At 46.9% G+C, this 14,896-nt stretch overlaps 1 protein-coding gene across 1 annotated transcript; it reads left to right on the forward strand.

The window, feature by feature from the left end:
- Positions 1-1,062: 1,062 nt before the first annotated feature.
- Positions 1,063-1,989, forward strand: LOC123346551 (olfactory receptor 6F1-like). The gene has a single exon (XM_044984015.1). It carries the CDS (start codon positions 1,063-1,065, stop codon positions 1,987-1,989), a length of 927 nt encoding a protein of 308 aa, XP_044839950.1.
- The last annotated feature ends 12,907 nt before the right edge of the window (positions 1,990-14,896 follow it).

A 14,896-nucleotide genomic window follows, 5' to 3' on the forward strand; every position in this document is an offset into this window, starting at 1 on the left:
AAATGCTGCTTGAGAACTTATTAGGGTTTGATTAAAAGCCATTTACTTTGTGTATTTTGACACATGATTTTGACAGTTTGTGTTTTAACAGTTATAAAGCTTTAAATGTTTGAATCTCAGCATGTATGGTCATTGAATAATTATTGCCTGACAATCCCCCATTGTCTGCCCCTGCCATAATTTCCCACACTGTGGATATTTAATTGATAAAAATAAAATAAAAATGTTTAAAACCCATAATTTTGCACAACTGTGCAAAAATACAAAAACAAGGCTTAAAAATAAACATTGATATTATCTGTTGAAATTATTTAAAAATTATTTTTTCCAAGCCTTCTTATAAGCAATTAAAAATTACAAGTATGTTAGAAACATGAGCAATATATGTGCATCAATAGAAAGCTTTACAAATGATTATGTCAGGGTTATAAGCAACATATTTTGACAGCTGGAAACAATACAAATTGCTGAAGCATTTATTAAAGCATCAATTATTTATTAATTGAACCTTATTATAAAGTATGACCAAAATGAGAGGTGAATGGAGTCTGGAAGTCTATGGTACCATCATGATTACCAATGGTTCAGAGGAGGTATAAGTCAAATATGATGGTATCACCATCATCATCAACAGCGACAACAGTGGACTGTCCTATTATTGCTAGAGTCAGGGGCCCAGTTGCCCACTAGAGATCAGGCCCTTCCTTGAAAATATAAGCCAGGACTCTTGGGTGCTGTTTCAGGCTCAGGGTGAGGAGTGTGTTCTAGTAGCTCAGAAAAAGGAACTGGGAATTTGGATGCCCGGGTTCTGTTTCCAGCTCATTAATGGGTGCCCATCTCTGTCTAATGCCGTGAGCCGACAACATGCTGAGGGTTCCCAGCACTCATTGAGAGTTAAATGTTCACTACACCATACAAATTGTGTTCAGAATCCTGATATCTATGTGACTGCTCAGTTTGTTGTCTGTCAACAATGTCCTGCATCTAACAAAATCACCTGTGTATTTTTTTGTCTTCCCTTTATGGTTTCACGTGTTTTGGCAGGTAGACCACCTGGCCCCAATGGTGAAGGGAAATCAAACCAATGTGAAGGAATTTATTCTGCTTGGGTTCCCTGGCTCTCGTTATTTGCAGATCTCACTCTTCATGCTATTCTTGTTCATGTACCTCCTGACACTCACAGGAAACATCACCATCATATCCTTAGTGGGGACCCACCGTCGCCTCCACACCCCTATGTACTACTTCCTCTGCAATCTTTCCTTCTTGGAGATCTGGCTCACCACAGCTACCATCCCCAAGACTCTTACCAATCTCGTGTCCCAAAGCAAAATCATCTCCTTCCTCAGCTGCCTCCTGCAGATGTACTTTGTTTTCTCCCTAGGCTGCACTGAATTTCTACTCCTGGCTGTCATGGCCTATGATCGCTATTTGGCCATATGCCACCCATTGCGCTATAGCTCCATCATGAACAGCACATTGTTCATTCAGTTGGCCATTGGCTCCTGGGTAGGTGGCTTCCTGACTATTTCTGCGCCAGCATTTCTGATCACCAGGTTGTCCTTCTGTGGCCCTATGGTCATCAACCATTTCTTCTGTGACATAGATTCTTGGATAGATCTCTCCTGCACAGACACGCACCTTTTTGAGATGGTGTACATTTCTATCTGCTTTATTGTCATCCTGGGCTCCTGTGCAGTCACCCTGTTCTCCTACATTTACATCATCTCCACCATAGTGAGAATTCCATCTGCCCAAGGCCAGAAAAAGGCCTTTTCCACTTGCTCTGCCCATCTCACCGTTGTGGTTATATTGTATGGCTGTGCCATCTTCCTGTACGTTGCGCCTTCTAAACAGAACTCACTGGACATGAACAAAATTGTCTCTGTCTTCAATACTATTGTGACACCATTGCTTAACCCTTTCATTTACACTCTAAGGAATAAAGAAGTCAAGGAAATCTTGAGAAAGGCTTTCAGTAAGACATGATGTTATTGTCCAATGGCCTGGATATCATTGATTTAGGTAGGCAGCAAGGGGAAATCAAGTAAACCATCAAAACTTATGAATATTAAATAAATCATTTATGGTAGCTAAATAAAATCAAATAATAATAATAATAATGCAGAATTTGGCCAAGAATTTGGAAACTATAATACTGGGACTGAGTCTCATTTACAATAAGGCAACTTTTAATTCTTTTGGCAGTGTAAATGGGCCTTAAAATGGGTGTGACTGTAATTTACAAGGTCTGAAAGACCGCTTTATACTGCTGGAATGATGGAAAGGGGTCTTCTTTTCAATGAGGATCAGGTCCTCATTCTATGTGTATGGAAACTAGCCTGATATGATATATTTCTCCATTTTACCCAGATACTTGCTTCTGACATTTATCACTCGAGCACTTTTGATGGAGTTCCACAAGCATTGTGATCACTTTGCTTACAATCCAGAAAATGTTAATAAGACTCTCTGAAAATTTGGAGAAGACTTGGATGTTACTGGAAAGCTATGATAACACTTTGTCACATCTGTCAACACGATGATGCAAATTGGACAGCTTCTTACAATCTTTCACATGATTTGACATCTTTCTAGCTCTATTACAACATTTTGACAAGGATCTATGGTGCAGAAGCCAAAGGTATTTAGGTGCTAAAATCAGGCTGGGACTTTCCAGGGAGTTTAAAGGAATTAGGCACCAAGACCTCATTCAGTTTTGATGGGATTTGTGGGCCTAACTCTCTTAGGCACCTTTAAAAATTGTAACCTAAACAACAATAAAATATAATCATGGGTCTATGTGTGGGTATTTTGACATGTAATGTTGACAATTTGTGTTATAATAGCTTATAAAACTTTTTGAATCTGAATGTCTATTGCCATTAAATAATTGCCTGGCCACTCCTCCCACCCCCACCCCCTATAATTTCTCGCAACTGTGAAAATTTAAATGGATCAAAATTTAAAAAATGCTTAAAAGTAAACAGTGATATTAACCATCGATTTCTGCCAAGCCAATGTATATAACTTTATCCACTCATGGTAAAATTTAAGTCTGTGGTGCTTCTCATGTGAGTTAGATCATTACAGTCTGGCCTAGTGAACTCCAGAGATTTTCCGCTTTATCCTATAATGTTTTTATACTGTGGATTTCATGTTGTCTTAATTAGATTGTAAACTCTTTGGAGTAGGGACCATTGTTTGGTTAATCACCTAGCATAATGGGGTCCTGGTCCACGAATGCATGACTGGGGCTCCCCAGCAAAGTTGGGTTGCTGGAATTTTCAGAGGCATCCAATTCCCATTGAAAATCACCATCCAATTAGTCAGCCCCTCTGGAAATCCCTTTTGAGAAGTTGAATAAACCTTTTCCCATCTGAAGGATGATCCTTCACTGGTGTGAATGGTTACTGGCATAGGAGGTTCAAAGATATATTGGGTCCTGCCCTAGTCTCATCCCACACCAAACTGGTGAACAGGTGTGAATAGGGAACAAGGAGTCAGGCGGTGGGCCTATAGTGGTTGTGCCCATGGTTGGGACTTCTGACATCCAACCCTCAGTGCACAAATTGAGTACACAGGAAACAATCCCTACGTAATGTGGTACTCCTGCTCCATTGAAGGAATAAATGAAGATTCTCTCCTCAGGTCAATGAATGGAGGGCTATGTTTCCAAGGCATTTAGGTGCCTAAAGTTGTGCATGGACACTTAGACACCTAACTCCCATTGCAATCAATGAGAGTTAGGTGTCTAAATGCCTTTGAGTATAGCTGCCCCTTCCCCACCCCTCACTTTCTGCTGCCCCTAGTGCTCATTATACAGTATAGCCGCCCCTTCCCCAACTCCACCCTCTGCTGCCCCTAGTGCCCATTATACAGTATAGATTCCTTTTCCTCACCCCTCACCCTTCAGCGGTGGGGAGACAGCAGGACACTACACATCTGAAAATAGCAGTGTAGACAGCACTGCTTGGGCGAATAGAGAGACGTGTGGAGTCTGTACTTGAGAACACACAAACAGGCTTCAGGGGTATCTTTACCCGTGCCTTACCATTTACACTGTGATTTATTCCCATGCTAGAGGGCTGGCCATGTCTGTACTCTACATGCCGCCAAAAGAAGCATGCAGTGTGGACAAACCTTGAGGTAAAGAGAAAGTTTACATGGTGTGTACTCAGGCCTTATTCGGTATTTACTTTCTTCTCATTCATTATTTACTCAGTGCTCACTTAGGCTGGTATTTTCAAAGGAGCCTATAGGAGTTAGGTGCTCAAGTCACACTGAAAAAGTAACTCCCTTAGGCCACTTTGAAAATCCCAGCTTACTGGTACTTGGGCCATGATTGCACTGAAGTCAATGGGTAACTCCAGAGATTCTTACTCAGTTCTTACTAAGCCAAACTCCAGTTAAGTTTCTGCTAGTGTCTATGCTCTTCATTTTGGGTGGATGCAGGGAAGGCCTCAATTATCTGATCTGTCATTTCTCACGACTCCCTAGTATGTTGGGTCTGATTCTCATCCCATTGTCACTGGCCTAAATCACAAGGTACTGCGCTGAAACCAATAGACATGATTCTCCTTTCCATGTAGAGGATGGGTAGCTCTTCTGAAGGGAATGGAGTTATGTTGGTTTAAATTTGGAAGAATTCCACTGGAATTTCAACAACCTAATCAGGAGTAATCTGCTTACTTATTTGGTTTTATGTGAGAGGAGAACCCAACCCACTATTAATAAATCAAATGCAATTTAATTTTGATTTTTTTTAGGTTGCGACTTTAAATGAGTCAAAGGGAGATAAGTGCTCAACTCCCATTGGATTAGTCCCCTTTGAAACTGCTGGTCTGTCAGATCCTGACACTGGATGAAAGAAAATGTATCATTTGATAACTTCCCTGTTCTGTTCATTCCCTCTGAGGTATCCCACACTGGCCACTGTCTGAAGACAGGATACTGGGCTACAAGGACCATTGTTCTGACCCAGTATGGCCGTTCTTCTGTTCTTACGGTCTTAATGTAAAACAAGAGTTTTTCCTTGAAGTTGAATCTATTAAGCTATTAAGTTATTAAGTTACCTAAGAGGTTAAGAGATGGCTTGAACATGGTCTATAAAGGTTGGATTTTTATAGGGACTTAGGTGCCTAAAGATGCAGGTAGACATGTAGTGTAGATTTAAAAATTACCTCACTGCCATTGACTTCAATGGAAGTTAAGCACCTAATTTGTCTAGTCACCTTTGAGAATCCCACTAGGTGCCTAACTGATCATAATGGCGCCTTCTGGCTTTAAAATCTATGAATCGCTGAAGTCAGTGAGCCTGATTCTCCCCTCACTCACCCCAGTGTAAACCAGGAGTAACTCCACTGGAGTGAGTGGGCTGAGTCCCCTCTCAAACACCTGGTGTAAATCATAGAATCATAGAATCTCAGGGTTGGAAGGGACCTCAGGAGGTCATCTAGTCCAAACCCCTGCTCAAAGCAGGACCAAACCCAACTAAATCATCCCAGCCAGGGCTTTGTCAAGCCTGACCTTAAAAACCTCTAAGGAAGGAGATTCCACCACCTCCCTAGGTAACCCATTCCAGTTCTTCACCACCCTACTAGTGAAAAAGTTTTTCCTAATATCCAACCTAAACCTCCCCCTCTGCAACTTGAGACCATTACTCCTTGTTCTGTCATCTTCTACCATAGAGAATAGTCTAGATCCATCCTCTTTGGAACCCCCTTTCAGGTAGTTGAAAGCTGCTATCAAATCCCCCCTCATTCTTCTCTTCTGCAGGCTAAACAATCCCAGTTCCCTCAGCCTCTCCTCATAAGTCATGTGTTCCAGACCCCTAATCATTTTTGTTGCCCTCCGCTGCACTCTCTCCAATTTATCCACATCCTTCTTGTAGTGTGGGGCCCAAAACTGGACACAGTACTCCAGATGAGGCCTCACCAGTGCTGAATAGAGGGGAATGATCACTTCCCTCGATCTGATGGAAATGCCCCTACTTATACAACCCAAAATGCCATTAGCCTTCTTGGCAACAAGGGCACACTGTTGACTCATATTCAGCTTTTCATCCACCGTAACCCCTAGGTCCTTTTCTGCAGAACTGCTGCCCAGCCATTCGGTCCCTAGTCTGTAGCAGTGCATGGGATTCTTCCGTCCTAAGTGCAGGACTCTGCACTTGTCCTTGTTGAACCTCATCATATTTCTTTTGGCCCAATCCTCTAATTTGTCTAGGTCCCTCTGTATCCTATCCCTACCCTCCAGCGTATCAACCACTCCTTCCAGTTTAGTGTCATCTGCAAACTTGCTAAGGGTGCAGTCCACACCATCGTCCCGATCGTTAATGAAGATATTGAATAAAACCTGCCCCAGCACCAACCCTTGGAGCACCCCACTTGATACCGGCTGCCAACTAGACATGGAACCATTGATCACTACCCGTTGAGCCCGACCATCTAGCCAGTTTTCTATCCACCTTACCGTCCATTCATCCAGCCCAGACTTCTTTAACTTGCTGGCAAGAATACTGTGGGAGACTGTATCAAAAGCTTTGCTAAAGTCCAGAAATAGCACATCCACTGCTTTCCCCTCATCCACAGAGCCAGTTATCTCATCATAGAAGGCAATTAGGTTAGTCAGGCATGACTTGCCCTTGGTGAATCCATGCTGACTGTTCCTGATCACTTTCCCCTCCTTTAAGTGGTTCAGGATTGATTCCTTGAGGACCTGTTCCATGATTTTTCCAGGGACTGAGGTGAGACTGACTGGCCTGTAGTTCCCTGGATCTTCCTTCTTCCCTTTTTTAAAGATGGGCACTACATTAGCCTTTTTCCAGTCATCCGGGACCTTCCCCGATCGCCATGATTTTTCTTCCCCTTTCTGCACCTCAGTTTCACATCTGTAAAAGGGGGATAATGATCCTGGCCTCCTTGGTAAAGTGCTTTACGATCTACTGATTTAAAGCACCACATAAGAGTGAAGTATTGTTGTTATTCTTTGGCCAGCAAAGGAATATGTCTCATTGTGCTCTGTTGTTCAGCCAACTCTTTTTGGGACAAGATCCAAGAATAATGGATGGAGGTTTATCACAAGGAATGAGCATGTGAAATTTGTTCAGAATCCAGTGAAGAGAAAATCTATGAAGGCAGATGTATGAGTTCACAAAACCCACATGGGGATGTAGGAATCTGAGGACTGGCCCTTGAATTATTTATTTAATGACCCCACAAGCAATGCACTTTAAGTTCCTGAGAAAGTCTGTGGAGTTCTCTGAAGAACATGCCCCAAGGCTGCCTCTTAGCAGATGAAATAAGCCTCCTTGAAGCAAACACTTTTATTTTGCCCGAACAGAGCAATTAAGAAGACAGTAGCGGATACGATATAGATTGTTTATTTTCAGTTATAGGTATATAAAGAGATATGCAAATGATTTATTAAGGGTAGTTGATGGTTGATTCCATTAGGGCAGGCTGAGAGCTAGAGCCTTTTGACAAGTTTCAAAGACTGTGTGTTAGAGAAACAGCATTATTTTCTGCTTTTTTTAAAAATAATAACGGTATTGGTTTTCTCTCCATGTTCAGAGATCAGTTTCCTCTACATCTGATGTGATATCATTCCCCTCCCCGCTCCCCCCAGTTCTGGATACATCCAGAGATCTAACACAGTGAGTATGTTTTGAATATTTTCCCAGAATATGTAGGATTTACACAAGTTTAAGTGAAATCAGAATGTTTTCTTGTTATTATTTTTCCTAACATTTAAATTAATACTAGTTTAGATTCCTTGAACAGAACACATTTTGCATTCTGATTTTCTTTTCATTGTTTGTGCTGGGGTTTTTTAAGCTAGGATTTTCATTGGAGTCTAAAGGAGTTAGATGAACAAATCCCACTGAAATGCAATATATGTGGGTGACCAGTTCCCTCAGGGTTCTTTGAGAATGCCAGCTTGTGCTTCTGCATTGTGCTTACACTACAGTAAAAAAAGCAGGTTAGACAATTTCTCTTGTGTTTATAGTCAGTTTCAGATCACTTTCACCTACTTGCTGTCTTGCAGAATAATTGTAGTTTTGTAAATAATGCAGAGTCTACATTTTCCAAAATAAAACAATCTTCTCCCCTATTTACTACAAATCACATCTGATGTCTTTAGAGAGAAAAAATAAGTTTTTGCCAAGAAGAAAAGAAAAGAAAGAATGAAAAACTTCTGTAGTCAGCACATTTCAGAAATAAGGACATGGAGTCCATTCCATCTTGTGTACCATCAACATAATTCTTTACTAAGTTCATCTCAGTTACCCTTGTGAAAACATACTAAAGACAGTGCAGTTTTCAGAGGGGCTCATTAAACTGAAGAAAATGGGATCACACTTTGTATTAGGGCACTATTTATGAAAGCTTTCTAAATAGGCTTGGACGGCTTAGATTTTTATCAAGTAGGCAAAGTAAGGCAAATAATACTTGACAACTTCTCATCATGTATGGTAATTGAATAATTATTGCCTGATGGTGCCCCACCGTCCCACCCCATTGTCTGGCCCTGCCATAAGTTCTCAAACTGTAGAAATTTAGTTGATAAAATAAAATCAAAATGTTTAAATACTTCCGCACAGTTGTGCAAAAATTCAAAAAGAAGACAAAAGTAAGCATTATTATCCATTGAAATTATTTAAAAAATGAATATTTCCAAGCCTTCTTATAAGCAATTAATAGATTACAAGTACATTAGAGACATGAGCAGTATATGCTCCAGATCATTATAAGCGCATCATTAGAAAGCTTTACAAATGATAATCAGTCAGGGTTGTAAGCAACATATTTTGAGAAGTGGAAAAGACGGTTACTCACCATAGTAACTGTTGTTCTTCGAGATGTGTTGCTCCTATCCATTCCAGTTAGGTGTGCGCGCTGCGCGTGCACGGCTCTCCGGAACTTTTTTACCCTAGCAACTCCGGCGGGCCGGCTGGGCGCCCCCTGGAGTGGCGCCGCTATGGCGCTGAATATATACCCCAGCCGGCCCGTCCGCTCCTCAGTTCCTTCTTGCCAGCTACTCCGACAGTGGGGAAGGAGGGCGGGTCTGGAATGGATAGGAGCAACACATCTCGAAGAACAACAGTTACTATGGTGAGTAACCATCTTTTCTTCTTCGAGTGATTGCTCCTATGCATTCCAGTTAGGTGATTCCCAAGCCTTACCTAGGCGGTGGGGTCGGAGTGAGACGTGGCGGAGTGTAATACCGCGGAGCCGAAGGCTGCGTCGTCTCGAGACTGTTGCACCAACGCGTAGTGGGAGGCGAAGGTATGGACCGAAGACCAGGTGGCCGCTCGACAGATGTCCTGGATGGGATACCAGAGGTAGTTCAGGATGGTAGGGACAGGGACTACGAAGGGATTGAGGCCTCGCTGGTCACACCAGAGCGCGAACCGCTTCCATTTCGCCAGATAGGTGGAGCGAGTGGAAGGCTTTCTGCTCTCTAGTAGGACTTGTTGAACTGCCGCGGAACAGTCCCTCTCTGCGTGGGTCAACCACTCAGGTACCAAGCTGTAAGATGGAGGGACTGTAGGTTCGGATGGCGGAGTCTGCCGAAGTCCTGAGTAATGAGGTCCGGCCACAACGGAAGGGGGATGGGATCCCGAACGGAGAGCTCGAGCAGCAGGGAGTACCAATGTTGCCTCGGCCAGGCCGGAGCTACGAGAATGACGGTGGCTCTGTCCCTCCGAAGCTTCTGTAACACTCAATGGACGAGCGGGAATGGAGGGAAGGCATAGAGGAGGTGATCCTTCCAGGAATACAGGAAGGCGTCCGACAGGGATCCCGGCGCGTGACCCCGGAACGAGCAGAACAGGTGGCACTTCCTGTTCGCCTTGGATGCGAATAGGTCTACTTGGGGAAACCCCCACCTGTGGAAGATTGTGTGCATGACGTCGGGACGGAGAGACCACTCGTGGGAGAAGAAAGACCTGCTGAGATGGTCGGCCAGCGTGTTCTGTACTCCCGGAAGAAAGGACGCTTCTAGGTGAATGGAGTGGGTCACGCAGAAGTCCCACAGGAGCATCGCCTCCTTGCAGAGGAGGGAAGAGCGGGCTCCGCCCTGCTTGTTCACGTAGAACATTGCTGATGTATTGTCCGTGAACACTGTCACACAGCGGCCTTGCAGGTGGGTGCAGAAGGTGCGACAGGCCAGACGGATCGCTCGCAGCTCGCGGACATTGATGTGCAGAGCGAGCTCCTGGGGCGACCACAGGCCTTGGGTGTGAAGATCGCCCAGGTGAGCTCCCCAACCGAGCGCTGAGGCATCCGTGGTCAGAGTGGCGGACGGGCGAGGAGGATGGAACGGGACTCCCGCACAGACACTCTCCGGGTCTAGCCACCAGTTGAGGGACTCGAGGGTTGGCCTGGAGACTGTGACCACCATATTGATGGGATCTCGATGCGGCCGGTACACCGACGCGAGCCAAGTCTGGAATGGGCGGAGGTGAAGCCGTGCGTACGCGGTGACGTACGTGCATGATGCCATGTGGCCCAGGAGGCGGAGGCAGGAGCGCACCGTCGTGGTTGGGAAGGAGACGAGATCCCGGATGAGGGAGACCATCGTCTGATGTCGAGATCGTGGTAGGCAAGCCTGGGCCAACGAGGAGTCGAGGACTGCTCCAATGAACTCCACCCGCTGCGATGGGATCAAGGTGGACTTCTCGGTGTTGATGAGAAGACCGAGCCGTCGGAAGAGGGACAGTATGTCTGTTAACTGGCCCATCACCAGCTGTCGAGACTGTCCGCGAACCAGCCAGTCGTCGAGATACGGGTAGACATGTATCCGACGACGGCGGAGGGCTGCGGCAACCACCGCCATGCATTTGGTAAATACCCTCGGTGCAGTGGAGAGCCCGAACGGCAACACGGCGAACTGGTAGTGGGCGTTGTTGACCACAAACCGGAGGTAACGTCGATGGGGAGGATAGATCGCGACGTGGAAGTAGGCATCCTTCATGTCGAGGGCGGCAAACCAGTCTCCCGGATCCAGAGAGGGAATGATGGTCCCCAAGGTGACCATGCGAAACTTGGGCTTGAGCAGGTACTTGTTCAGCTCGCGAAGGTCCAGGATAGGACGTAGCCCCCCTTTCGCTTTGGGGATGAGAAAATAACGGGAGTAGAATCCCCTGCCCCGCCTGTCTTGAGGCACTGCTTCTATGGCACCCACGCTCAACAGAGTCTGAACCTCTTGTAAGAGGACTTGCTCGTGAGAGGGGTCCCTGAAGAGGGACAGGGAGGGTGGGTGGGAAGGCGGGGGCAAAACAAACTGAAGGCGGTATCCCGACTGGACTGTTTGAAGCACCCAGTTGTCCATTGTTAATTGGGACCACGCCGAAAAGAAATGGGAAAGGCGGTTGTAAAATAAAGAGGAAGGATCCGGTAGGGAGAGTGATGGGCCATCCTCGAGCGTCCCATCAAAAGGCCTGCTTGGCCCCCTGAGGGGCCTTGGAAGAGGCCTGGCCCTGGCTACGCCTATTGCCGGAAGGACGACGGCGGTTTGTAGTCGGTCGCCGGCTATTATACGGGCGGTAGCGTTGTTGGTTGAAGGACCGGGGGGGGTTGCTGCCGGAACGACCTGCGCTGTGTTGCCGGCGTGTGCATCCCTAGGGTGCGGATGGCAATGCGGCCGTCTTTCAGGGTCTGGATCCGGCAATCAGTCTTCTCGGAGAAGAGACCCTGCGTGTCAAATGGCAGGTCCTGCAGTGTATATTGCACCTCCGGCGGCAGGGTGGAGGACTGCAGTCAGGCGATGCACCGCATCGTCACGCCGGAGGCTAAGGTCCGAGCTCCGGAGTCCGCAGCGTTGAGGGCGGCCGTGATGGAGGACCTAGATGATCTCCTTCCCTCATCCAACATCGCCGCAAACTCCTGGCGGGAGGCTGTTGGCAGGAGCTCTGTAAATTTCGCCAGGGACGCCATGATGTCGAAGACGTACCTGGCGAGGAGGACCATCTGGTTGGTGATGCGCATTTGCAGTCCGCCAGCGGAATAGACCTTGCGGCCTAACAGGTCCATACATCGCGCGTCCTTTGACTTGGGCGCAGGGGCAGGTTGACCGTGCCTCTCCCTGTCGTTGACCGACTGCACGACCAACGAGTCCGGGGTCGGGTGAGTATATAGATACTCGTAGCCCGTGGGAGGGACAGAGTATTTGCGCTCAACCCCACGGGCCGTAGGAGGGATGGATGCAGGCGTCTGCCAGAGTGTGGTGGCATTCTTTTGAATCGTCCGCACGAATGGCAATGCCACGTGCACTGGAGCCTCTGCCCCAACGACATTCGTTATGGGGTCCTCGTCCTCCTGGACCTCCGCCACCGGGAGAGCCATAGCCGTCGCCACGCGGCGAAGTAGGTCCTGGTGTGCCTTCAAGTCTATCGGCGGAGGCTCCTTGGTCGACGCTCCAGCCACCGCTTCGTCAGGTGAGGACGAGGAGGATAAGCCCTGGACGACCGCCTCCGACGATGGATCTGCTGACTGCTCGTCAGGAGGGTCGGGCTGCGTGTGCCCCTGGGGTTCAGGCGGTATGGAACCCGCGCCTGGTGGCGAAGGGGCCGGTCGGCTGACGGTCGCCTCTGGTACCCTGCGCTCGGACGCCGGGGCTCTCGGGGGGAATGGCACCCCCTGAGTCTCATACTGGGCCCAGGGAACCCAGAAGCCCCACGGCTGTGCCCCCTGAGGATGGCCCTGTGGGGTAGGTGGCAGGTGGCCGTAGCCGTCTGTCCCGGAAGCGACCGACGCGGGGTGGGATGGCCATGGAGGTGCCGAGGCGCTGACGGAGTGCGCCGCCGAATAAGGCAGTCTGTCCCCGGATGGTAGCGAGGATCGGTGCTGGTCCGCTCGGTACCGGCGGGTCTTCGGAGCCGCCGTCTGAGGCTGTGGGGCCGCGGTGCCGGAGCGGCTTGATGCCGCCGGTGCGCTCTGCACCGATGAAGCTCACGGTGCCGGCGCGGACGGTGCCGGGGGCTGGAGGGACGCCTCCATCAGGAGTTGCTTCAAGCGAATGATCCGCTCCTTCCGAGTTCGCGGCTTGAAGGCGGAACAGAACGAACACTTATCTGTCCGGTGTCCTTCGCCCAGGCAACGGAGGCAGGCGTCGTGCGGGTCTCCGACAGGCATAGGCCTCTGGCACGATGGGCAGGGCTTAAAGCCCGGTGCTTTGGGCATGAGCCTGCACCGGGGGAGGCAAAGGGGGGGAAAACCCCCCTTAACCTTATCTAAACACTATCTAACTAACAGAACTATACAAACTAATCACTAAACTAACTATGTACAAAACAAGTAGCGAGAGCTAGGGTTGTGGAGGACAGAGAGCACTCCACAGTTCCAACTGGCCGTCACAGGCGGTAAGAAGGAACTGAGGAGCGGACGGGCCGGCTGGGGTATATATTCAGCGCCATAGCGGCGCCACTCCAGGGGGCGCCCAGCCGGCCCGCCGGAGTTGCTAGGGTAAAAAAGTTCCGGAGAGCCGTGCACGCACGGCGTGCACACCTAACTGGAATGCATAGGAGCAATCACTCGAAGAAGAATCAATATACATCTTGTGTACCATCAACATAATTATTTACTAATTTCACCTCAGTTACACTAAAGTTACTAAAGACAGTGCAGTTCGCAGAGGTGGTCATTAAACTGAAGAAAATGGGGTCACACTTTGTAGTGTGGCACTGTTTATAAAAGCTTTCTAAATAGGCTTGGACAGCTTAGATTTTTATCGGGAAATGTCAATAAATCCTATTTCACCATACACACACACACACCAATGAAAAATATTTTCATTTATAATAATTAAAATTTATAGGTAGGCAAAGTAAGGCAAATATTGCTTGAGAACTTCTCAGCGTGTGTGGTTATTGAATAATTACTGCCTGACAGTGACCCACCCCCTGATCCCCATTGTCTGCCCCTGCCATAAGTTCTCACACTGTGGAAATTTAATTGATCAAAATAAAATAAAATAAAAATGTTTAAAACCCGTACTTCTGCACAATTGTGCAAAAATTCAAAAACAAGGCTCAAAAATAAACATTATGATCCATTGAAATTATTTAAAAAATGAATTTTTCCAAGCCTTCTTATAAGCAATTAATAGATTACAAGTACATTATAAACATGAGCAGTATATATTCCAGATCGTTATAAGTGCATCATTAGAAAGCTTTACAAATGATAATCAGTCAGGGTTGTGAGCAACATATTTTGACAGGTGGAATCAATACAAATTCCTCAAGCGTTTATTAAAAGATCAATTATTTATTAATCGAACCTTATTATAAATTATGACCAAAATGAGAGGTGAATGGAGCCTGGAAGTCTGTGGTATCATCAAGATTACCAATGGTTCGAAGGAGGTATAAGTCAAGTATGAGAGTATCACCATCATCATCAACAGCAACAACAGTGGACTGTCCTTTTGTTGCTAGAGTCAGGGGCCCAAGTTGTCCACTAGACGCCAGGCCCTTCCTTTAAGATGTCTCAAAGCAGACTTCCAAAACCAGAGGCACACCCAGATCAATAGTCTCTTTTGAAAATATAGGCCAGGACTCTTCGGTGGTGTTTCTGGCTCGGAGTGAGGAGTGTGTTATAACAGCTTGGAAAAAGAATCTGGGAATCTGGATGCCTGGGTTCTCTTTCCAGCTCTGGTAGCCCATCTCTGTCTAATGCCCTGAGCTGATCACGTACTGAGGGTTCCCAGCTCCCATTGAGAGTTAAATGTCCACTACACCACAGAATATGTGTTCAGAATCCTGAGACATATGTGACGGCTCAGTTTGTTGTCTGTCAACAATGACCTGCCTCTAACAAAATCACCTGTGTATTTCTTCCTCTTCCCTTTATGGTCTCATGTGTTTTGGCAGGTAGACCACCTGGCCCCA

This window comes from Mauremys mutica, chromosome 12 (genome assembly GCF_020497125.1).
Source record: "Mauremys mutica isolate MM-2020 ecotype Southern chromosome 12, ASM2049712v1, whole genome shotgun sequence".
Taxonomy (NCBI): Eukaryota; Metazoa; Chordata; order Testudines; family Geoemydidae; genus Mauremys; species Mauremys mutica.

Excerpts from the sequence above, each read along its gene's own strand:
- LOC123346551 (XM_044984015.1), top strand. The coding sequence starts at position 1,063 with ATGGTGAAGGGAAATCAAACCAATGTGAAGGAATTTATTCTGCTTGGG.